This window comes from Bos indicus x Bos taurus, chromosome 28 (genome assembly GCF_003369695.1).
Source record: "Bos indicus x Bos taurus breed Angus x Brahman F1 hybrid chromosome 28, Bos_hybrid_MaternalHap_v2.0, whole genome shotgun sequence".
Taxonomy (NCBI): domain Eukaryota; kingdom Metazoa; phylum Chordata; class Mammalia; order Artiodactyla; family Bovidae; genus Bos; species Bos indicus x Bos taurus.
In genome coordinates this window covers 3,159,736-3,180,782 of record NC_040103.1, presented here as the reverse complement: position 1 = coordinate 3,180,782, position 21,047 = coordinate 3,159,736, and the positions used below count along the sequence as shown (strand labels likewise).

At 40.1% G+C, this 21,047-nt stretch overlaps 1 protein-coding gene across 1 annotated transcript in view; it reads left to right on the top strand.

Moving 5' to 3' along the window:
• Positions 1-21,047, top strand: part of FMN2 (formin 2) — a 356,666-nt gene that overhangs the window by 143,081 nt on the left and 192,538 nt on the right. Inside the window, exon 6 of the mRNA XM_027530594.1 lies at positions 130-274. Within this exon, the coding sequence (XP_027386395.1) occupies positions 130-274 (145 nt within the window). The remainder of the gene's footprint in view (positions 1-129; positions 275-21,047) is intronic.

The following is a 21,047-nucleotide window of genomic DNA, read 5'->3' as shown; positions in this document are numbered from 1 at the left end:
CTTACAGAAAAGAGCATTTCCCCCATCCCCAACCTCCCTTCATCCTCTCCTTGCTCCTCTGGTGCCTGTGTCCTCCTGTCCCTGCAGTCCAGTTTGACGGCTCTCTCATGGGTTTTTGCTTAACTTTAGAGACTCCAGTGCTTCACTTATTTGGGAAAAAATTGAAGAACCATCCATAGATTGTCATGAATTTGAGGAATTGTTTTCTAAATCTACTGTCAAGGAAAGGAAGAAACCCATTTCTGACACCATCACAAAGACCAAGGCTAAGCAAGTGAGTATTCATATGTTTTCTGAAATTGGACAGTATTTTGGGCATAAGTGTGAACTTTCACTGGAGAAAAACTTTGACACCATTTTCAGGGTTGTGTCCGCTCCACAGTCTGTAAGCAGATAGTAGGCGTTAGCGTTTTAGAACATGTGGTTAAGTAAGACTTTCCCAGATAGAACAGCAAATAATCATCTCCACCAAGTGATCATGTTCTGACTATTTGATTTGTAGCCCCACGGTCCATATTTCCAAGATTTTAGCAGTTGCTTGTTTTTATAATTAGTTGTCTAGAAACAAACTGGAAATCAAGCTAGAAATCCAGTCCTTAGTAACCAATCATGTGTTTGGTATTTTGTTCCTATTCTAACACCTGAGTGGATGCCCTGTAGAACCTAGCTAAATAATCACCTTGAACTTGACACAGAGAAGAGATTCTTGTATCCAGTTCCAGCATCTCCATTCTGTGTTAGATCCTTTGATGCATCCTGTGACACTTGAGTCCTAGAGAGAAAGAGAAGTACATTTGGAAGAAAACATTTTCATACAGTATTTTCCCACTGGTCCACACAGTGGCCTTGATCATGAACTAATTTTGTGTCTCTCTCAAGGCAGCCATTCAGGAAAGCATAGCAAAGCCCAGAACAATGAGCTCAGAAGGAAGGCACTGCTGTTGGTGTGCATCTTTCATCCTGAAGAGGGCTGGTAGCAGCTCTGTCTTTTTGGGTGAAAGAAAGAGAATTGAGGTCTGAAGCCTCAGGACTCTCTTGGCACAGCCTCTCCAGATGAGTGAAAACTGAGGGGTGATATGGTCCTGTGAACTTTTGCTCTAACCTGGAAGTTGTAGCTAGACGTCTGGCCCAGAGTTGTTTTCATTCATATTCATTTCAGACTCATCCCGTATGTCTCTATTGCTCTGACAGTGACGCAAACTCAAATGTGACACAGTGAATTTTTCAGAACCATTTATTGTAACACAGCTGGTTGCTGGTGACTTTAGATCAGAAACAATGGTAAACCTGTACCTTGTAGGCCCTGAATAAACATTTGTTCTGCAAATAAACCAGGCGACTGGAGGAGGAGGACTTTATACATACCCATGACTATTCCTGATAATGATTAAAGCCAGAAAATCAATTATCTCACAATAAGCAATTTGGTCAAGGTGGCTCTGTCATGGAATAAAGGTAAATGGAGAACCACATTTTTTCTGGCAGAGGTAAACAGTCTAAAAATCTTTCCCACAGCATCTTTGTATATAGGATGCATAGACTGAGTCATCATGTCTCTTCTCGTGGACGATTCTGGTGATGGAAAAGCTGTTTAGGTGAGGAATATGGGCAGGGCAGCATAGATGCCATGGAGGGCTGGGCATCAGGGCCATCACCTGTCAAGCAGACAGGAATGACATGGGGCATCTATTTTATGGGATGAAATTCTTGCCCTCCCTGCCTCCCATCACTGCCTTTTCTTTGTTAAGTGAACACAGATAAGGAAGCTGTCTCATAATGCCTGAAAGTATAGGATTTTATGATTTCTTTGACATCGTGTTCAGTTTTTAAGCCTCCTGAAATGAGATTATGTCCAAACCATGAAGACAGCAACCTCAGCTAGTTGGCATGAGATGCAAGCTGCACATCTGAGTGGAGCATCAGCTCAGCACAGTTGCCTCACCCTATCATGAGCTGTTCCATAAACCATGGGGACAGAGCTTTGCCAGGGTTATCATTTGTACCCATTGGTGGTGATGCAGCTGTTGACCTTCAGCTTAAAGACAGTTTGTGGACCCATCTCCATCCTGACTCCCAATGAGCTTGTCAGCATCTTCTTGGCCAGGGTCTAGTTCTCAGCCCTGCTTTTCAGATTTGTTTTTGGAAGGAAAAGTTTTTGTTTTTGTTTTTTCTGATGTGTTGGTGAAAGACCAATCTACTACAAACGGTTATATGGCTGAAGAAAGCGAGTTTTATTTAACTGTGTTGTGTTTGGAAGAAAAATCTATCCATTCTATCTACTTTAAAATTTCCATCTAATTTAAAATTTTGCTTAAAGAAAACATATTTTCCGGATGCAGGTGACATGGGGTCAAGGGTGCCAGCCCTCTGAGGAGCTGAAAATCTCCATATAAATTAGAGTCAGTCCTTTGTACTTGGGGTCCCTCTGTATGGTTCCATGTCCATGGATGCAACCACCCTAAGCTCTTGCAGCACTGCAATATTTACTATTGAAAAAAATCTGGATGTATGTAGACATGCACAGTTCAAATTGTTAACAAGTGGTTCCTCTTATCATATGCAGACATTCATTTCCAGTGAAATTAATAGCCATTAATGCTGTGACGTGGTTTTATGAAGGTGTTTAAAGCTATTCTTCTCATATGTGATGGAAGCTAAGAATTCTGGTTTTCTTTAAATACTTCAAAATAGCTAAAATATTTTTTGTGATCTGTTGTCTTCTTGAAACTAAGAGTGTGGCTGAATGTTCTGGCCTTTAATAACTCTCAGAAAACACGTTTTCAGTGTTGTAACAGAGGTTCCTCAGCTGGAAACCTTGCTGTGTGGCATGATGAGAAAGAGGATGCTCTGTGGGTGCCGAGTGGCAGCAGTGAGGAGTGTCTGGTATTTCTCAGTCCTTTCTCCCCACAAGTAACTCAAGACAGAGCCTTTCACTTTTTCTCATGGCACCTATGCTTAAGTTCTGTGCTGATATCTTAGCTCACCCGTCTTCGCTGTGGTTATGAAAACATAAGGAGATTTGCTGAGAAGGTACAGGGAGTTTATCAGACTGTTATTTCACCTAATTCTCCTTTAACAAATGAGTGTGATGCTTCCAGGTCAGAATTAAACATCAACCTGCTGATTTGGCACAATAGCAGCCCCATCTCCCAAGGAATCAAGAGGAAGATGGAAAAACCAGTGTCACCTGAGGCCCTTGTTTGACACATTGCACACACACAAACCTGTCCATTTTTAAGGTTTTTAAGAAACCTCTAGAGCGAGTACATGTGACCTGTGTCCTGCCATTCACAGAAGAGCTCAGTGACTGTTAATGTTGAGTGATCCTAAGCCACTTCAAGATCTTCATGTCCAATTAAAGATTAAATTTAACTGAGCTTTTGAGCAGGAAAGTGAGAGGATATACACTGGAATAATTTTGACAGTAAGAATTCCCTCAAAAAGAAGTTTCTAGTTAATCCAATGTCAAATGAGTTCCTGAGAAAATATATTTTGGGAAACACAGTAGCAGCAGCAGCTTCAGCAGTAGTAATAGTAACAGTGGAAACATGACAGCTGGGGAGCCTGCAGGCGTGTGGGCTTAGTTTACCATCTGCTGCCACTGTCTCTGAGCCTCACCTCAGCTCAGTCCATCCTAGTGCATGGGCTCCGTGGTTGTGGTGTGCAGGCTAAGTAGCTCCGTGGCATGTGTGATCTTCCCAGACCCAGGGAGTGAACCTGGATTGGCAGGCAAATTCTTATCCACTGGACCACCAGGGAAGTCCCTGGACCTTACTTTTACTAATTGCAAATCTTCATCTTTAGATTTTAAAATATATTTTATCATATTTTTATGGATATCAGTGTCAGTGGATATTTCAGTATTCACAGGCTGATGGCCTGCATGATAATCTGACAGGCCTAGTTGTTTGTACTGGTGTTAAGTTTTCCTGTTGTAGCATGGCAAGGCTATGTTTTGGTTGGATTCTTAGACCTAAAATAATATCTGAAATACCAATTATAATAAGACAATTTAGATCTGTTTGGGAGAATACATCATAAACATTTAGTACTTTGTAACCTTTAACATAGTACCTGCTTTTAATAATGCATTTCTATTGCAAGCCTCACATCAAAATACAAAGCTATAGTTAGATGAACATACATATTGTGGATTCTAGATTTGCTTTAGATGTTGAAAGATTCATTATATTTTTGGAGATGTTTTTCCTAAAACTATTTGTAGAGCATACCCAGTCAATTCAAAAAATGCAACAATAATAACTTATTTTTAAAAGTTTTCTTTTAGTCAAAATATTATTTTTGCATTTCTAAACAGATGGCTAAAAGATAAACAGAATGCCAAATGAAATAATAAAAAGGAAATATAATTAGGCTAATGATCCATGACCTTGCTAGATATACTAGGAAAATTATATTTGACTGTCCTTTGAATTGTGAAGATTTAATCATGATGTTGAAGTTTAATTCTTTGGGACTTTGTATTTATATACTATGATGATATTAAGATTTTGTTGGTCTAGATATATTAGAAAAGGGTATTAAGTTTTAACTGCTGGGGTGTTTATTATGATACATCAACATTGAAAAAAGGGTTTGGAAAATATACTTAAGATTCACATTATGTTTTATGATTATCTGTGGGAAACTAAAACTCATCTATGCCTAAGTAAGACTTTTTGATCAGATGATGGGAGAGTGTTTTATCAGGTGTGGAGAACACAGGAACCTGAAGGGAAGCAGGGACACCAGTTATGTTCAGCTTTGCAGCCTTTCTTGACCCAATGGGAACAGAGTTTATCCATTGGAGCTAGGAGTACAGCAGAGACATGTGGCAGCCATGCCAGGGAGAGCACAGAGGTCCTTGGAGGCATGCCTCGATAGCCAGCACTGACCAGTTCTCACAGTGGACACTGTCTGCAATCAGGACTCTTGAATAGTGTGAATTTCTGGACTTAGGTTGTGGCTGTGAGAGGAGATGAGGCTGGAAGTTGGTCTTGTACAGAGGAATACATGTTGAATCCTTGTTCCATGAGCAAGGATTAACCTTGCATCTTGTTTAAAACCCTAGGAAATCGGGGCAATAGAGCAGCAGGCTTCTGTGTTCAAGAAGCTCCTGTCTGGCAGTTTCAGGGCTGTGGGTGTGGGCTGTTGACAGTCATTTCCCATCACTGATTGTGTGTCCTTCTCATCCTCCAGCAAGTCTTTAGATTTTTCTCATTGGACATATGAGTGAGAACTGAGATAAGTTAGGCCTGAAGTTAATTTTGTTGTCTTGGTGCTACATAGTGGAATGTATGTTTCTGTACCATGGACAGCAACAGGATTCTGGGCTACCCAAGAGAGCAGAAGTGATGCTGCTGACAGTAGACTGATTGTTCCCAGGGTACTTCCTGTGACCTAAGCTGAAAAATGTTCCCCATTATTTGGGGACACAAATTTAAGACTTACAAGAAAAATTAACGTTCTTGTTGGTATCTCTAGTGTTTCTTTAATTTAAAACTTAAGAGACACTAATGCTGGGGAAGGTTGAATGCAAAAGGAGAAGAGGGCAGCAGAGGATGAGATGGTTAGATAGCATCACCAACTCCATGGCCATGAATTTGAGCAAACTCTGGGAGATAGTGAAAGACAGGGAAGCCCGGCATGCTGTAGTCCATGGGGTCGCAAAGAGTTGGACACGACTTATTGACTGAACAACAGCAAGAAATAAATAAATGTATGTTTCTTTTTCAAAACTGTGTTCATAATGGAAAATATCTAACATATCTGCCTATTTTTGGTTATGTTAATAAGTGAATTTTTAAAATTACTAAACTTGTAACTTGAAACTCCATCTGAAAAATCATGTTAAAAATCTCTTTGAAGTTGGACCTTCTGGACAGACAGACAAGCAGCTTGGTAGGTCCTCTTCCAGTAAAACAACAATTTAACTGGCGAGAATTGTAACGGAAATACTTATCTAAAGTCTCTGGAAACTGTCCTCAGGACATAGAGGAGATGGAGAAACACCCACTCAAGAAAATTTCCTGAAACTCAGACCCGCGGGGTCCGAGCCCTGAGCGGCTCTATTCCTACCACAGGGTGTGTGCACCCAAGGCTCTGTCTTTGACTGTGGCTCTGCCCTGGGGGAGGCAGGAAGCCAGCATTTCTACTTTCTTCAGTCCTCTTGCAGAAGCTCTGTTTCAGGCAAGCATGGAGAACTAAGAAAGCATCTGAGAAGGGCTGTCTGGGGATCACAGTCAGCTCTAGAGGTCGCAAAGGCCGTGCACGTTGCCTCTGCTCAGGAGCCATCAGGGCAAGGACACAGGGTACTTGAACAGTGTCCCCAAACCTCATACAGATTCATCAGAACCAAGTGGAATCTTCATTGCACGAGACTCTTAAACACACCTTTGTGCAAACATTACCTGGGGAAGAATCCTAAGCCAGGCTTAAAAATAAAGTCAGTTATGCTTGGCAGTCAGAAAGCTGTGTGCATGCCCCAGGCTGCACCTTCTCAGGAATGATTAGAGAAAATCAAAGTTACTAGTTCCCTGCTCAGTGTAGGGAGAAATTCTGTAAATGTCTCTCACCCACAAAATGGTTAACAGGAGAGCTTTAAGTGGTTAAAGGAGCAGAAGCACACTCTTTAGCTTTTGCTTTAGAGAAGAAGAGCGTGTGCAGTAAGGTCAGGCTGCACATTGCCTCAGGGACAGACTTCCCCAAGGCAGTACAGCCAAGTCACTGAGCAAATGAACAAGCAAACACAAAGACAGTAAGTTCTGGGGCCAGGAAGAGACAGGTGTCCCCAGAGCTCCTAATATGGTATCTGAAATGTCCAGTTTTCAACAGCAGTAAATGAGACATGTTGTTTGTTGTTTTAGTCGCTAGGTCACGTCCGACTCTTTGCAAACCCATGGAGAATAGCCTGTCAGGCCTGTCTGCCCATGGGACTTCCCAGGCAACAATACTGGAGTGGGTTGCCGTTTCCTTCTCTAGGGGATCTTCCTGGCCCAGGGATCGAACCCATGTTTCCTGCTTGGCAGGTCGATTCTTTGCCAGTGAACCACCTGGGAAACCCAAATGAGACATACAGAGAAGCACAAAAGTGTGATCCACATAATAGATACAAACAAACAGGCAACAGGAACTTCTTTCACAGGGACCCAGATGTTGTATCCAACAGAAATGGATTTCAAAGCACCATTTTAAATGTCTCCAGAAAACTGAAGAAAATGATTTCTAAAAAATAAAGGAATATATGATGATATTGTCTCATTAAATTGAGAATGCCAGTAAAGGGAAATTATTTTAAAATTCTGGAGTTGAAAAGTACAATAATCAAAATGAGAAAAAAGCACTAAGTGGTCAAACAGTTGGTTTCTGGCAGATGGCAGAAAAAACTGTCAGTCAACTTGAAGATAAATTAGTAGAGATTTTGTAGTCTGAAAAAACAGAAAATAAGAAAGTAAAAACTTCAGAAAAATGTGGGGTATCATTAAGTTATCAATGTACATGAAATGTATCAGAAGGAAAGGAGGAAGAAAAAGGTATAGGAAAAAATATATGAAATTATAAGGGTGAAAAGTTCCTAAATTTGATTAAAAAAAAAACACTAATGTACACATCTAAATTTAGTGAACTTCAAGTAGGCAAATACAAACAGATCTCTTTGTATATCTTAGTCAAAATGTTGAAAGCCAAAGATAAAGGAAGAATCTTGAAAGCAGTGAGAGAGAAATAACTCATCACATAGAAGGAAACCCCAGGAATATCAGAAGCAAGCTTATCAAGAAGTAACAGAGGCCAAAAGGCAGTGCGATGACATTCAGATACTGAAATGAAAGCAGCAAACCAAGACCTTACATCCAGCAAAACAAGTGTCCATAAATGAAAGTGCAATAGAGGCATCCTCAGAGAAACAAAACTGGGAGAATTAGTTGCTGACAGACCTGCCTTCTGACACTAAAGGGTGTTCTTCAATGTGAAGGTAAATTACAGAAGACACGCGCGTGCACACACAACACAGTTTTCATCTATATAAAATATAATATAGTTGTGTGCTTCTTCTCCTTGATTCTTCTGACTGACTTTAAAATAACTGCATAAAACAGTATGTATGCTATTGAGCCTGTGACATCTAGAAATGGAATATATTTGAGAACAAGGAAACTAGTAGAAACAGAAGCTGTATTGCAGTCAGAGAGTGACACCGTGTGGGGTGTGCATCTATAGAAAAGAGTGAAGAGAACAATAAAGGGTAAATGAGTAGCTTAATGTAACAATAGAAATGTATATCTCTCCTCCTAACTTCTATGATTATAACAGTAATAATGTAAAAAGGTGGGGAGTGAATGGAGCTATAGAGGAGTAAAGTTCCTATATTTCTGGAATTAAGTCAATATAAATATAAATTCTGATATTTAAAATAGATATTGTAAGCTCTTGAACAACCACTAAGATAGAAATCCATCCATTAGAAAAGAAAACAATAAGGGAAGAATAGAGGAACAGAAAATACTCAAGATATATAGAAAACACAATGAAAAATAGCAGTTGTAAGTTCAGCCATATGGATAATAACATTAACGTCAAGGTATTAAACAATCCACTCAAAAGGCAGACATTATCAGGTTGGATAAAAAGAAATCTAAGTATATAAGAGACACACTTCAGATTCAAAGATATAAATATGTTGAAAGTAAAAAGAACAACTTTAACCAACCATAAAAGAGCTGGAGTAGCTGTACTGATATCAGATAATATAGACTTTAAAAATGTTAGCAGAAATAAAGAGGGACATGCCATAATAATAAAAGAGTCAATCTACCAGGAAGATTTCTACACACAGGCATCTATCAACAGTATCCCACAATACATGAAGAAAAAACGGACAGAATTTAAAGGAGAAATCAATAATATGTGAACAGTTTAATAGCCCACTTTCAGTAATGGATGGAAAGTTAAGCAGGGCTTCCCTGGTGGTCCAGTGCTTAAGAATCTGCCTTGCAGTGTAGGGGATACTGGTTTGATTCCAGGACTGGGAAGATCCCATGTGCTGTGGGGCAGCTAAGCCTGTGTACAACTACCACTGTGCTTTCTCTCTGGAGCCTGCAATCTGCAGCTGCTGAAGCCTGCACACTCTAGAGCCTGTGCTCTGCAACAAGAGAAGCCTTTGCAATGAGAATCCCATGTGCCACTAGAGAGTAGCCCCCACTCGCCGCAACTAGAGAAAGCCTGTGCACAGCGATGAAGACCCAACACAGCCAAAAGTAGGTCAATAAAAGTTTAAAAGTTAAGCAGAAAGTTAACAAGGAACTAGAAGGCTTGGACAACAGCGTAAAGACTAGATTTAAGAGAATGGAGCGTTGCACCCAATCAGCAGAACAAACATACTGCTCAGACAAACACAGAATGTTCTCTAGGATGGACCATGTGCTAGGACACACAAAAGCAAGCCTTTATAAGCTTGAGCTCAGTGCCTTAATAAACTTAAAACTATTGAAAGACCAAGTATGGTTTCTGGTCATAATGGAATTAAATTAGAAAGCAATAACAAAGAAATTTGGGGGAATTTTCAGATCTGTAAATACTAAACTCAAGTTACAAATGATTTAAAAAAGAAATCACAATAAAAAATACAAAATACTTCAAGATCAGTATAAATGATATCATAATATATTAAATTTTTATACTCTATAAAATATATACTTAATACATATTTTATATGTAATGCATATTTATATTTATTATGATAAATATATTTAATACTATGCAACAAAATCAGTGCTTAGAAAAATTTATAGCTATAAATATCTTATTTTAAAAATCTGAAATCAATCTTGCCTTCCACCTTAATAAACTAAAAAGGAAAAGCCAAGTAAGCCTGAAGCAAGTAGAAAGAAGGAAATAATAAACACTAGAGTGGAAATAAATGAAACAGAATAGAAAAATAATAGAGAAAGTAAATGTAACCAAAAATTGATTCTCTGAGAACATAACAAAATTGACAGACCTTCAGCTGGACCATTAAAAATACAAAGATTCAATAAAATCAGGAAAAAAAAGATATCAGATATAGACTACAGACCTAATGAAATAAAATAGGATAAGTACTGTGAATAATCATATGACAACACATTAGTTAAATTAGATGAAATGGATAGGTTCTTAAAAAAAATAACTGACTTAGGAAGAAATAGAAAGTCTGAATAGGTTTATAGAAAGTAGAGACTTAACTAGTAAAAGACAAAACAACCCCCCCAAAAACTACTCACAAAGAAAAGCTCAGCCCCATGTGGTTTCACTGGTGAATTATATCAGACATTTGAAGAATTCCCACTGATCATTCACAAACTTTTTTTAAAAATGGAATGCAAACTAGTTCAGCCACTATGGAGAACAGTGTGGAGATTCCTTAAAAAACTGGAAATAGAACTGCCTTATGATCCAGCAACCCCACTGCTGGGCATACACACTGAGGAAACCAGAAGGAAAAGAGACACGTGTACCCCAATGTTCATCGCAGCACTGTTTATAATAGCCAGGACATGGAAGCAACCTAGATGCCCATCAGCAGATGAATGGATAAGAAAGCTGTGGTACATATACACAATGGAGTATTACTCAGCCATTAAAAAGAATACATTTGAATCAGTTCTAATGAGATGGATGAAACTGGAACCTATTATACAGAGTGAAGTAAGCCAGAAAGAAAAACAGCAATACAGTATACTAATGCATATATATGGAATTTAGAAGGATGGTAACAATAACCCTGTGTACGAAACAGCAGGGGAGACACTGATGTATGGATCAGTCTTATGGACTCTGTGGGAGAGGGAGAGGGTGGGGAGATTTGGGAGAATAGCATTGAAACATGTATAATATCATGTATGAAACGAGTCGCCAGTCCAGGTTCGATGCACGATACTGGATGCTTGGGGCTGGTGCACTGGGACGACCCAGAGGGAGAGTATGGGGAGGGATGAGGGAGGAGGGTTCAGGATGGGGAACACAGGTATACCTGTGGCGGATTCATTTCGATATTTGGCAAAACTAATACAATATTGTAAAGTTTAAAAATAAAATAAAATTAATTTAAAAAAATGAAATAGGAGGGAACACATCCCGTCTTATTCTGTGAGACCATTTTGCTATCATAATCAGGCAGACTCATCACAGAATAAAGTACAGACCAGTATCCTTTACAAATACAGACATAAATTGTCTCCAAATGCTGCCAAATGGAATCCAGCAACATATATAAAAGATTATATGTCATGGCCAATGGGATTCACCCTAAGAATCCGAGATTACATATATGGAAATCACTTATTGTAATATACAACATAAAGGATCAAAGCCCTATGAACATCTCAATAGATGCAAAAGGAACATTTGACAAAATCCTGCAGCCTTTCGTGATAGAAACACTCAGCAAACTGGGCATAGAAGGGAACTTCCTCAACCTGCTGGGGAGTGTCTTTGAAAAACCCACAGCTCACGTGGAAGACTGAATACTTTTGTCCTGAGATCTGGAAGGAGAGGAAGGTGTCCATTTTCACCACTTCTGTTTAACAGTCTGTTAGAGGCTCTTGTCAGGGCAGTTGGGCAAGAAAAGGAAATATGTAAATGACATCTAGATTGGGATGGAAGAACTGAAACTATGTTCTCTTTGTACCTGACATGGTCTTTTACGTGGAAAAAAAAACCTAAAAAAATCCACTGGTGTGGGGGGAAAGAAAAGTAATAAAGCAATTCAAGAAGACTGAACAAGATATAAAGTCAGTGTACAAAAATCAGTTCTATTTCTAGACACTAGCAATTAACGCTGTAAAAATGTAATTATATAGATAGTTTCCTTTATAATAGCATCAAGAAAGTAAAACACTTGGGTATAAATTTAACAAAAGAAGTGTAAGACTTATACACTGAAAGTGAGAAGACCCCCAAAGAAAGCTAAGGTGGATCCAATAAACAGAATGACACACTGTATTTATAGAAGACACCACCAAATTGTTCCCCAGATTATAGAACACAGTTCTAGACAATGTCCCAACTACCTTTAAATCTCCCAGAAACTGACAAGTGGATCTTGCAAAATCATGTGAAGATGCAAGGGGTCCAGAATATTCAGAACAATCTTGGAGAATAAAGTTGAAGGACTTACACCTCCTGGTTTCACAGTGATTACACAGGCACAGTAATCACAGACAGTGTGGCTTGGGTATATGGATAGACTATTTGTCAGTGGAAGAGAATTAAGAGCCCAGAAATAATGACATAGTTTATTGATTTTTGACAATGGTAGTGAGACATTTCAAGAGCAAAGGAAAAGATTTTTCTACAAGTGATGCTGAGACAGCTGGACATCCACATGCAAAAAATTAATTTCTACCTCTTAACCTCTACCATGAACAAAAATTAACTCAAAATGGATCATAAACATAAGAGCTAAAACTATGAAACTCAGGAGAAAACATAGTCGATCTTCATGACCGTGGGTTGTGTAGTGGTTTCTTAGATAGACTCCAAAAGCACATATGATGAGAAAAATATAAAAAGTTGGACAACATCAAGATGAACTATATCTGTACTGGAAACAATGAAAATAAACAAGAAAATTTAAAAACCTGTCAAATGGGAGAAAGTATTTGTAAGTGATATCTGATCAGAGGTTAATATCCTGAGTATGTGATAAACTCTTACAGCTCGGTGAAGTGAAAACAACACAGCCTGATTGAAAGATCAGCAAAGATGTGAGTCGAAATGAGATTCACAGCCACCGTGTGGCACACCTTTGCACGCACTAGGATGGCTGGACCCTAAAGGAAAGACAGTAATTGCTGTGTCGAGGGTCTGGGAAGCCGCAGCTCTAGATTTCTGTGAGTAGTCCCACCACTGATCTATCTATTTATGTAACTACCAGTAAAAATCTAGTTTTATGAAAAAGTACTCCAGTATTCTCGCCTGGAGAATCCCATGGATAGAGGAGCCTGGAGGACTGTAGTCCTTAGGGTCACAAAGAGTCAGACATGACTGAAGCAACTTCACACACACAAGCACACATGAAAAAGCAAAGTATTTTTCAGGTAGCTCCAGTTACCCATAGAATAATCATGTCAGGCTATAATTTTCTGGATAAACAATAATTTTTTAAGCTTAAAAACTTTTAAAGGTAAACCTCCCTGAAAGTGTATTGTCAAAAGTGTAAGCTTGTTTTTAACTTACAGAGCAAAACAATTTTATCTATCTCTGAAGGAGAAATTTATCTCTTTCTTCCTTTGATGAAGCTACTAAAGATATGGACTGTGATTTTTCTCTTTAGGAACATGGGCCCTGGGAATATAATGAAAAGCCCTCTAGGAGACCCACTGACCTTCCCTTGAACACTCTGGGACAGTAACAGAGCCCCCAGAGGATGCATCTGCCGTGTTTAGGAAGGTTATGTCCACTATTGGTTTGTTGTTGTTCAGTCACTAAGTTGTGTCCAACTCTTTATGACCCTATGGACTGTAGCACACCAGGCTTCCTTGTCCTTGCTCAAACTCTTGTCTGTTGAGTCAGTGATGCCATCCAACCATTTCATCCTCTGTCGTCTCCTTCTCCTCCTGCCTTCAGTCTTTCCCAGCATCAGGGTCTTTTCTAATGAGTCGGCTCTTTGCATCAGGTAGCCAAAGTATTAGAGCTTCAGTTTCAGCATCAGTCCTTCCAGTGAGTATTCAGGGTTGATTTCCTTTAGGATTGACTGGTTTGATCTCCTCTCAGTCCAAGGGACTCTCAGTAGTCTCCAGTCCCGCAGTTTGAAAGCATCAATTCTTCAGCACTCAGCCTTCTTTATGGTCCACCTTAACTCTGACTGTAAACTGGATTACTGCCTGTACCAGTGGAAGCTTCAAAAGACTTTTTTCCCTCTAGTCCTTACATATGAAAGAGGATTGAGAGCAAAATCTAAGTCCCTGTGTGTTCTTAACTTGTATATCGAGCAGACATGTGGCAAAGGAGATTTGCATCATTAAACCTAAACTTCAGTGCATAAACTAAGATTGGCTCTCCTGGCCCCTTCAGTAACAGCCCCCCCACCATGTGCATGATGCATGAAGACTGATGTACTCCTGGAAACTGTCATCTCTTACCCTTTACACACATGAAGAAAGTGAAATCAGACCCCAAACTGCTGATTTCTTAATGATGCCTCCATAGAAGAAGTGGGACTTAATGTGCTGCTAATTATAGTACCATTGTACTGTTAATATATGTTTAGCCTCCAAATCAAAAAAATATAAGTTTGGTGGTTGTACTAAATTGTTTTCTATGACATTGTGCCAGGACTAAGTGAACAAAATGCCTATTCTTTCATAACTGATACATTTTAACTAGGTAGGAAAAGTGACTTCAAAATATCAAGTTGCAGGAAACGTTTTAGGAAGCTCTAGCATAAACATGAGGCTCCCAGGTGGCACTAGTGGTAAAGAACCCACCTATCAACGCTGGAGACATAAGAGATGTGGGTTCGATCCCTGGGTCAAGAGGATCCCCTGGAAAAGGGCATGACAACCCATTCCAGTTTTGTTGCCTGGAGAATCCCGTGGACAGAGGAGCCTGGCGGGCTATAGTCCATGAGGTCACAAAGAATCCTACATGACTGAAGTGACTTAGCTTGCGTGCACACCCAGGATAAACATTACCACCCAGAATTTATTGGAAAAAGTACTGAGAGTGGTATCTGTGAACTTGAATAAAAGCAGAAAGAAGAGTGTGCAAGGACCGTGGTCAGCCACAGCTTGGCAGAAGTCAGGCACGTTTTCTTATCACCATTTCCTGTACAGTCATAAAAACCACTGTGTTTTCAAGTGTATGTTGGTAGGAATGGAGACAAGGATTTTCTTTGATCTGCAAGGTGATCATAATGGGTGGTTTTGTATATTTTTTCTCATGAATTTATTCTAATGTAATTAAAACTTCACAAAACATAGGCAGGTGATTCTTTATAATTTCTTAGCTCTGAGTACACACAAAGAATCTTTTTTTTGTACTTTTCTACATAATGTTGGTGGCTTTACTTGTGGCCCCTTTTACTAACATTCTCTGTAGTTTTATCGATTAGTGTTATAAATAATATTTTAATTTTTCTTAATTAGGATGGAATTTCTCCTGATTTCTTTCCAGTGCCAAAAAATGAAACAAGCTTGCTTTTAAGCAACATTGGAAGCTAGAATTTGAGTTGAGACAAACTTCTTGAAGCCCAGATCAGCATCAGTTCAGTTCAGTTCAGTTCATTTCAGTCGCTCAGTCATGTCCAACTCTTTGCCACCCCACGAATCGCAGCACACCAGGCCTCCCTGTCCATCACCAACTCCCAGAGTTCACTCAGACTCACGTCCATCGAGTCAGTGATGCCATCCAGCCATCTCATCCTCTGTCGTCCCCTTCTCCTGCCCCCAATCCCTCCCAGCATCAGAGTCTTTTCCAATGAGTCAACTCTTCGCATGAGGTGGCCAAAGTACTGGATAGGGCTCCATAAAAATGGAACAAGTCTCCATCTTTGAACTGGTGAGGGGAGAAAAAGTAACATTTTGTTGTTGTTTTGAAAGTTAAGTTTCAGTGTTACCCTGGCAATGCCAGATACACTTGGCTGATTTTGTTAAGTACAAGCTTTCATATTATAGTAATGCCAGCTTGCTTTTGATTATTGCTGCATAAAAAGCAAGTAGATGGAGAGGACTCAATTCCAAAAACAAAATAGAAGCAATGTCGGAGAGGACTCAATTCCAAAAACAAAATAGAAGCAATGTCTTTTTGGATTCCCGATTAAGTCTTCCCTAAAATGCAAAGCAGCCCAAATGTAAGACCTAACCAAATTACCCCTTTTAAAAAGATAAGAAATATTTCCCCCATTTTCTACCAAGTATGGCTGAAGTTTGTTTTTAAATATTTATTTATCTGGCCATGCCTGGTCTTAGTTGTGGCACACAGGCTCTTAAGTTGTGGCTTGCAAACTCTTAACTGAAATGTGGGATCTAGTTCCCTGACCATGGATTGAACCTGGGACCCCTGAATTGGGAGCTTGGAGTGTTAGCCTATGGATCACCAGCGAAGTCCCTAAAGCTTGTTTTTATTTCAAAGTCTGATCTTTTTAAAAAAATTAATTTATTTATTTTAATTGGAGGCTAATTACTTTACAATATTGTGGTGGTTTTTGCTGTACATTGACACGAATCAGCCATGGGTATACATGTGTTCCCCATCCTGAACCCCTCTTCCACCTCCCTCCCCAGTCAAAGTCTGATCTTTATAAAATACCCACAAAGAAAATCCAATGACAGCATGGTTTCAGTTTATTCCACTTCCAAAACTTTTTTCATATATCTATAGACCTCTTTTTATCAGGGCCATGGGAACTGCTGATGTGTCTAAGGGATGAGCATGGCTATCTTAACTGTACTTACAATTCACGTTGTTCAAGAATCTGCACCCTTTCCTGTATTCCATGTTGAGGTAAATGAGCATCTCAGGTACTGGACCCAAATGCAAAATTACAGAAAGGGTATTTAACACACAACTCATACAGAACAGTGATTACTTTTAGTTTGCCCTCTGGCGTCCCGGGAATTCCCTGTAGCTCCGACAGTAAAGAATCTGCCTGCGATGCAGGAGACTCAGATTCCTCGCTTTCCAGGTGGTGCTCGTGGTAACAAACCCACCCTCCAATGCAGAATACACAAGAGATGTGGGCTCAATCCCTGGGTTGGGAATATTCCCCTGGAGGAGGAAATGGCAGCCCACTTCAGTATTCTTGCCTGGAGAACTCCATGGACAGAAGAGCCTGGCAGACTATAATCTATGGGGTCACAAAGAATCAAACATGACTGAAGTGACTCATGGAGAAGGAAATGGCAACCCACTCCAGTGTTCTTGCCTGGAGAATCCCAGGGACGGGGGAGCCTGGTGGGCTGCCGTCTATGGGGTCGCATAGAGTCGGACACGACTGAAGCGACTTAGCAGCAGCAGCAGAAGTGACTCAGCACGCATACACTGTTTATCTTGATCCAGCTTCATAAATTACATTTGCCATTGTTGAGGTTATGGATTCCACTGCCTTGTTTTAGTAACCAGACCATTTCCCCTTCTCACACAGCTGCCCTGGGCCACCCAGGACTACGGATCCAGATTCTGTCCTTGTCGTCACTGTCTTTGTTACTCAGCTTACTGCAGTCTTGCTGTTTTCCACATATATTAATTTTGTCTTTTCTGTATGTTTACTTACCCTGAAATTGCATCTTAAAAATGTAATCTGTTTTAAGTTTTCAGAGGCTTATATATTGCTCACCTTTTATCATTTATTCAACTTTAATAGGCACTTAATAAGCTCATTACTAGAAAACTAATGAGTATAGGTCTATCTTCTTTGTAAATTTTCTTCTCAAAGTATTTGAAACCATCTCTCTTGCTAAGATTGTTATTTTTTAACTACACAAAAGTTATTTGAAGAGAATAATACATTATCTTTTTGAAGACTTGCCCTAAGGTTCACAGAAAGGTTAACAATTGAAAAATATACTTTTTATTCTGAAAAGCCAGTAACGTAATCTTAGAGGAAGTAAGACCCATACTCCTTACTAATTAGGGGTAAAAGCAGAGCATTGTGCCTCTCTCTTTCTGTATTTTCGTACAAAGAACCGGAGGCAAAGAGCAGATCTTCTTGAACATAGCACAATGCTATCATCTGGAACTTTGGAAATGGTTTCCTGACAATGTTGTGATGCCTCCTGGTGATAATGTATGTGTTTCATATTTTCTTTATTCAAGTTTGGGGTGTATGTAAGGCAGTCTTTCAAAGGGATGAGAGAAATGTCGGTGGGGATGGGATTGCTCCAGTACGTGAATTCATTTCTCCCCTGAATCCTTTTCACGGATAAGGTGGTTTTAAACTGATTGGTAGCTGTGACAACACAGTAGGTTCATTCTTTTTCATTTATCCCGGTCAGACTACCCTCTCACCCATAGTGTCATCTGGATTTTTTGTGGGGACAAAGCAAAAAAAAGGGGGGGACAGAAAAAAATTGATACAAATTATTAAATCTTTTTTGCATTAACAACCTCCTCAGGTGGCACTGAACCCCCTCCCCTCGCCACGATCTTTAACCTTCTTCCCGATGACCCCTGAAAAGAGGAGGAAAAGGTGAGGAGGGCCAAAGACATTTTACACACTGGGCAGAAGTTCTGTTGGAGAAGATTCCAAGGGTGTAGAGAACTTCCAGAAAAAGGGAACCCATTGTAGAAGAAAGGGAAAGAGACCTTGGAAGGGTGAGTGACGTGAGCCTTGTATGTGAAGATGCCAGTTTGTGTCTCTTTGAGCCCAAATCAGGTCTGAGTTTGCATGTCGTTTCTTTTCTATCACAAGGAAACATATGTCATGCTTATTATTATTGTGATATTGGACTATAACCATGACTGCAATTTTAGGTGTGTGAAAACCTTCTGTCCTTACCAAAAAAGATATGTGTGTATTCATCTCCCTGTGGATAAGTTATAATTAGAAACATGTTGAATCAGATGAAAACTCCTCTTCCCTGCGGTCCTTCTGAGAAAACAGGGAGTCACTCACTCCCTTACCAGCTTCCTGACCGTATCCCCCTAGTCATGTTCTATCAAACCAGTTGTAAAACTGGAATCATTCTCTTTCCTACCTGTACTTTAGATACTAGTTTTTGGCTTCCAGTTCCAAAATCAGAAAGGGAAAAAAATAGGATGCCTGAGCTCTTGCAGTGAGTCAAGGATGATACCTTACTGTCCTGGGGTGTCTCCTTACACACCCTGAGGACCCAGGCTTGGCTGTCATCTTTGCCTGATGGAATAGAGGAGCTTCTGCATTGGGGCAGCAATCTGAGAAGAAGTAAAAAAGTGTGTATTTGTAAAACAGCTCTTATACTCATTTGCTCTTCTTTTAAAAGCATCTTTTCATTTAGATGAGTGACTGATTTGTTAGGTACATAATCTTCCATCAGTGAGCCTTAAGGTTTTCCTGTCTTCAGGTGACAGAAGTCAGCTGTTCTCTCTAAGAATAAGGGCTCATCTCTGCTCTCACTCCCTCCCCAGTGTCAGAAAACAAAGAATGGGATGGCAGAAAGGATCCTGCCCAGAGAGCCGGTGCCTTAATCATTAGTTGCTCCTGATTATTCACATTTTCTCTTTTTAATGTGTCTATATTCTTACTACTTCAGGTTACTCATGTCTGTTATGTCATGTGTCAGACGCCTCCCTTTTCCCCCGTCAGGCTGTTTCTGGTGTAGGATCAGCCTGTGCTGTGCTAGTTGTGAGATGCTCGTAAGGGATGAGGGTTCGTGATACAAGCCCACGCAGATTTAGCCCACACATGAGCCACTGTGAAAGTCAGGTGTGAGGTCCTGTTGGGAGTTATGCCTTTTTTGCAGGGCTTTAGTGCAAGTTTTTCGGAACCACTTGGTTCCATTGATAGAAGAATGATTTCCGTTCAAGTGACTACCCAAAAACAGATTTTCCGCTTTCCTCACTGGCCCCACCCACCCTCTACAGAGAGTCTTCAGGAGATCTAGCCAGGCCTTTACAGTTACTCCAGCCCCTGACACAGTAACACATGGTATGGTCTCATTACCAGCCTTAAAGGTGGTGTGTTTCCTAATTGTTAGGTTTTTTGGAAAGGCCATATATACAGCAAACTGTTCTAGAGCTTTCTTTCAGGGGTTTCATTTTCTTCTTGTTTGGTACTTTGGGCTTAACTTCACAAAAGTGCCTTAGAAAGTTGAAAGTGACACTTCTTTCCACGTCTCCAGCAAGTTCAGTGCTGCTTCTGTTAGGAGCAGCTGAGGTTGGAGGGGTGTTGTCTTATAGACAAATGGGGCCAGTCTTGGGAGGCACTGGGGTTTGGATCTTGGGTCTTGTATCATAAAACCAAAAAATTATTTGCGAGCTGGAAAAACAATTCTCCTTTCATAAGCTTTAATCCATTTATGTGACTGTTGATGGTCTCTGCTGATGCATGACTCTTGAGCAGGTAATTATCAGGTATAATCAGACAAATCACCATCAACTTAGCAAATGTTCAGGGGTTTTTACAAGAGTCACTCAGGTCAGTCTGCTCAGCTGTGCACGTCAGCTGTGGGTGACCCCTGGCTCAGCCCTTTGTACAGACCGTGGGCTTTCGTGCGTCTGGAACCCCATTATCATTTTCTTGCCCTGAGGTATGGTTGTCAAGCTTTGTTTACCACTCTGCATTTTCAGTATCTTTTCCTGTCTCTGGATTTTTAGAAATAGACAAATGAAATACCCCAGCTGGCTGTCTTGGGGATAGAGTCCCTTACTGGGTGTACCCCACGGCTTCCCCTGAGGTGAAATCATTGTTCGATGATGTAGAGGATTTCATAGGAGCAGGAGGATAACCAGATTCCACGTGGCATTAATTCAGTGCATGATTCTTTATTGAATACTGTCTGTGAAGTGCTGAACTTCGTACTTAATCTCCATAGGGTAGGACAAGAAGATTGGGGAATAAGCCTGGACTTTGTGAGAAAGAATTCCAAAGGATACCTGAGTGTCTGCCTTCTTCCTGCCCTAAAATCAAGAGAGTGATGCTGAGCTGGGAGAAAAAAACCTTCATAATCCCAAATAGCATCTGATGCTGAAATTCTATTTATTTGACTTCTAATGTATGTGTGCATGCTCACTTGTATCCGACTTTAGGTGACCCCATGGACTGTAGCCCACCAGGCTCCTCTGTCCATGAGATTTTCCCAGCAAGAATACTGGAATGGGTTGCCATTTTTCCTCCTGGGCATCTTCCTAAGCCAGGGGTTGAACCCACATCTCCTGTGTCTCCTACCCTGCAGGCAGAGTCTCTGAAATCTAAAAAAAAAAAAAAAAAAAAAGACTCGTTTCTTTATTACTTTGATCTGATTTAGTTTATCTTCTATGAACAAGTTACCCATAAATTCTAGGAGAGACACAGAATGAATTGGCTGGAAAAATCTAATCCAGCAGTAATGACTTGCCAATAGTGCTTTCTAAGAATGTTTTATTCTTACCGA